At 26.0% G+C, this 4,544-nt stretch overlaps 3 protein-coding genes across 3 annotated transcripts; all 3 read left to right on the top strand.

The window, feature by feature from the left end:
• Positions 1-78: 78 nt before the first annotated feature.
• On the top strand, positions 79-1,410 carry ENU1_029520 (actin, putative; the record flags this gene model as incomplete). Its single annotated transcript, XM_008857256.1, has 1 exon — positions 79-1,410. One exon carries the CDS (start codon positions 79-81, stop codon positions 1,408-1,410), a length of 1,332 nt encoding a protein of 443 aa, XP_008855478.1.
• Positions 1,411-2,749: 1,339 nt separating this feature from the next.
• On the top strand, positions 2,750-3,253 carry ENU1_029510 (hypothetical protein; the record flags this gene model as incomplete). The annotated part of the gene is made up of 2 exons (XM_008857255.1): positions 2,750-2,912; positions 2,964-3,253. The coding sequence occupies 2 exons, from the start codon at positions 2,750-2,752 to the stop codon at positions 3,251-3,253; spliced, it is 453 nt and encodes a 150-aa protein (XP_008855477.1).
• Positions 3,254-3,979: 726 nt separating this feature from the next.
• ENU1_029500 (hypothetical protein) lies at positions 3,980-4,426 on the top strand (the record flags this gene model as incomplete). The annotated part of the gene is made up of 1 exon (XM_008857254.1): positions 3,980-4,426. The coding sequence occupies one exon, from the start codon at positions 3,980-3,982 to the stop codon at positions 4,424-4,426; it is 447 nt and encodes a 148-aa protein (XP_008855476.1).
• Positions 4,427-4,544: the final 118 nt, after the last annotated feature.

Below are 4,544 nucleotides of genomic sequence, written 5' to 3'. Positions count from 1 at the left end.
GGACTTGGAGGAGGATTAGGAACACAACCATCTGGATTAGGACTTGGAGCACAACCAGGGCTAGGAGGATTACCACCAATGGGTGGACTAGGAGGACTTCCACCAATGGGCGGATTAGGAGGATTACCACCAATGGGTGGACTAGGAGGATTGCCTCCATTGGGAGTAAATTCACCACAAGAAGAGACTGTAACAGAGGTTGAACAAGCAGGTGAGAAGAAGAAACGAAAGAGACAAAAGAAGAAAATTATGATTTCACAGTCAGCATTTTTCACACACGAAAATGAAGAAAAGGCAAATGCAATGTTAAGTAAGATTGCTGATGATGCGGTATTAGTATTTGATTGTGGAAGTTCATTTATCAAAGTTGGGGTTGCAGGAGAAGAACAACCAAGAAAAGTTATTCCAACATGTTATTGTACAATAGAAGATGAAGACTATGAAGGAGGAGAAAGAAAAGAATTTGGATATAAAGCAATTGATGAAGATGAGGGATTAGTATGGCCACTTGATCCAAGAAAAGATACTGATTGGGATGGATTACTTGCTATTATTCAAAATATTTATGAGAATGAGTTAGATGGATGCGACCCAGCTTCCCATCCAGTTGTTATGACAGAATTACCGAACATGAATGAGGTGGCAACAGATAAAATCAAATCTATGATGTTTAATGATTTGAATGTTCCATTTTTAAAAATAGTTAATCCAGCATTAATGGCGTTGTATGCAGAAGGTAAAGAAACAGGAGTTGTAGTTGAAATTGGTAATAGAATGCAAATAGTACCAGCTGTTGATGGGTATGTTATTGATAGTGCTATTACTAAAATTAAGGGTAATGTGTCTGGACTAACAGAGTATATGTCTCGTTTATTAAGGGCTTGTGGTTATATCTACACTACATCTGCACAAATGGAATTAGTAAGAGCAATTAAAGAGAGTGTGTGTTATGTCGCTTTAGATTATGATGCAGAAATGAAAAAGAAAGCAAAGGATGTTATGAAAGAGTTTCAAGTTCCAGGCAATGAAAATACTTCAAAGTTCTTCCAAGAACGATTCCAATGTCCTGAGGCTTTATTCCAACCTGAGAAAGTAGGAATAGATGCTGAAGGAGTTCCTTCAATGTTATTTTCCACAATTAAAAAATGTCCATTAACTTCAAGAAGACCATTATTAAATCATATTATTTTATCGGGTGGGTCAACGTTATTCCCTGGATTACCAGAAAGACTTGAAAAAGAACTTAAACAACTTTGTACTGAAAATAAGATGAATCCTAGAGATGTTAAGATATCAGCATTACAAAACAGAAAGTACTTAGCTTGGACAGGTGCTGCTTTATTAGCAGGAATGTCTACGTTACTTGATGAAGAAAAGTGCACAAAAGACTATTATCAAGACAACTGTTGATGAACATATCCCACAAATCATTTATTTTAATTCTAAATACAAATTAGTTTGTGTTTTTTGTTATTTATTTTTTTTCAAAAATAAAGTGATATATGAATATTATTAGAAATATTTTAGAATGTAATAAGTTTAGAAGATGATGATATGAGTCAATATAAAAAGAGGAAAACAAACAAATATAAGAAGCAATGAATATTAGTATTGAATAATGATGGTTGATGTAAAACTTATTCATAAAGAAAAAGAAATTAATGGTAATATTATTTAGACATGAAGAAAAATAAAGTTTATGATAATAAATCAAATATACTAATGAAAAAGAATATAAAGAATAGAATAAGTAAGCAGACATTTGAAGTAAATTACCAAAACAATAGAAATTTACTCAAAAACTATATTAAAAATATAAAACAAAAAACAAGTTATAATGATGAAAAAAAAAACATTACAAAGAGTGATAAAGAATAAAATAATGGAATAGAATAATAATAAAAATAATTATAAGAAGGAAAAATAGGATTGATAAAAGAGGGAAAAAGAAAGTAATTACAAAGGAAACTACTAACGATATACTAAAAGATACAATAATCAAAAATAAGTATTAGATAAAATAAATAAAATGACTTAAAATAAAGGGGTAGTGTTGTATTGAACAATACTAAAATAGTTATTACTCAAAGAATTATTTTTATAATAATAAGAAACATAAAATTAATATTTACTATATATTATTATATTAAGAAATGATTGAAGAATAAATTTATTTGAGAGTAAATGTATAATTAAGTGATTTATTCATGATAAAAAATAATATGAAAAACAAATAATTGTAATAACTATGAAACAAATATATAATGTTTATTAAATAAACCAAATAACTGTGTAGAAATGAATTAGAACTATTGAATAAAACAATAAATGAAAGAATATACATAAAATTTTAAATTTTACTTCAAAAAAATAATTTTGAAAACACAGACTGTATATTAATAATGAAATAACAGAAAAAGACAGGAATAAATTAAAAATAATTTTATATACTAAACAGAACAACGGAGTTAATGAAATAATTATTACTGTAACGGAAAAAGAATAAACCAAAAAATAAGAAATAAAATAAATAACATATGAAACAATTACATAAGAATAATTCTATTTGAAATAAATCAACAAATGAATGATAATATTAAATTCAAAACAATGAAAATGAAAAAATTAAATATAAAAAATCAATAAGGAATATCTCTTAATAAATTAATTTGTGTTATTAAATTAATATTACTTTGTGTTTTTCTTTTTTTTTTGAATTAAATAAGTAAAAGAACTTAGAATTATTTGGATGAATAACGATCTTCCTAATCCTCCTCTAGCTTATTTTTCTGTTATTTGGTATTTAATTCTATTAATTGTTATTGTATTTGAAGTGTATTGGAACTATATACATCCTCCATTTACTAAAACGTTTAGTATTTTTGTTTTGATTGAAATAATTTTTTTAATATGTTTGTTATAAAAATATTTATTTTCAAGTAGTTTAAAATATTGATACACAGGCCAAACTTGTTGTTTATGTTTATATGCTTATTCTACTACTCAAGGATGTGTTATTTATTTATTACAACGATTTTGTGATATAGTTCATATTTTATCTTTGTTTATGTCATATTGTGTTTGGGGAAATGGTTATTTCAAAAATGTAACTTATGGTGTTAAAACAGCATGGAATAGTTTAAAAGCACCTTATTTTATATTATTAGCAATGATATTATATGATATTATTTCTATATCCCTTTCAATTTCATTTACTGTATTGTCATGTGATTGTACTGTTTGTTGTTATTAAATATTCTTGTTATTTATGTTCTCATGTCTTTTAGTCAATTGTATATTCAAATATATCTAATGCTATTTCTTTTCTCAATCTCTTCCGTTTGTTTTAATATAACTTTTATTTTATATTTGTAGAATTAACTTAATATTCATTAATGTAGAAACATTTGTTGTTATTTGTGTATTAATTGCTGTGTTAATATGGTTTATTCGTTATAATAGAAAAATGAAAGTAAATCATGAAAGCTTATTGGGGAAGATTTATTTATTATTCTTGTATTGTGTTTGTTATCTTTTTCATTACTTTTTATAGTTTTATATCTCATTTTCATCACTTAGTTCATTGTATCGACAGTAATAATATTTACCATCTTTGTTTTAAAATTTATTTTATTATTAGTTCTTCGTATAACAAATATTTCATTAGACTTTGCATTATACAAAATATTTATGCACCATATCCCAGATCTTCTTCAAGTCCTTGCAGAAATATTTTTAACATTAAATATGAATGAATGTTTTAAGAGAATATTCAAGTTAGATTATTAACAAAAGTGTTTTCTTTCACTTTTTTTGTTTTTGTTATTTATTATTTTCTAAAAAAAAAAAAACAAAAATTTTAAAATAGAAAAAGAGCGATAGAAGAAGTTTAATGACAAATGAAAATTCTCAATTTTTAGTAAAAAGAAATAAAAAAGAATGAAAAAACTAATAGAAAGAACTTATAAATAATAATTCAATGATTAAAATTAATTTAACTCTCATTCTTAGAGGGCTTTATGCCTTTTGTGGTTTATTAGTAATACTTTGTGGATTAATCCACCTTTGTAAGTGGGGCTGGTCTAATTGGTCAATTCATGGTGTTAAATCAAATGCTTCTGTAATTTGTGGATTTGTTGCATTATTACTAATGGTTAATGGTATCTATATGATTATTTCTCCATGGGCTATGTTTATCCCAGTTGCTAAACAATATATTAATTTCTGGAATGCCCCAGTTACCATTGCATGGTTGATTGTTACTGGTATTATTACTCTCTTCTATGTTGGATTCTTTGGTCTTTTCACTAGTATTATTATTTGGCTTGTTTCCATTTATGCCATTATTGTTGTAGTTTTATCTTGTGTTAAAGGAGGTGATGAAGAACAATCATCAGAAGACAAGAATGATCCATACAACCCATAATTTCATTTGATTTGATATTTTTTAGTTTTATTATTTTTATTAGAAAATATATTATAATTAATAGATAATTCTTTGTCTTTATAACATGGAACTCAAAAAGAAGTAAAAAGCAAGTCAT

This window comes from Entamoeba nuttalli (assembly GCF_000257125.1).
Source record: "Entamoeba nuttalli P19 unplaced genomic scaffold asmbl_2511, whole genome shotgun sequence".
In the NCBI taxonomy this organism is placed as follows: domain Eukaryota; phylum Evosea; order Mastigamoebida; family Endamoebidae; genus Entamoeba; species Entamoeba nuttalli.
Note: the sequence above shows the minus strand (reverse complement) of the source record. Positions and strands in the feature narration are given on the sequence as shown.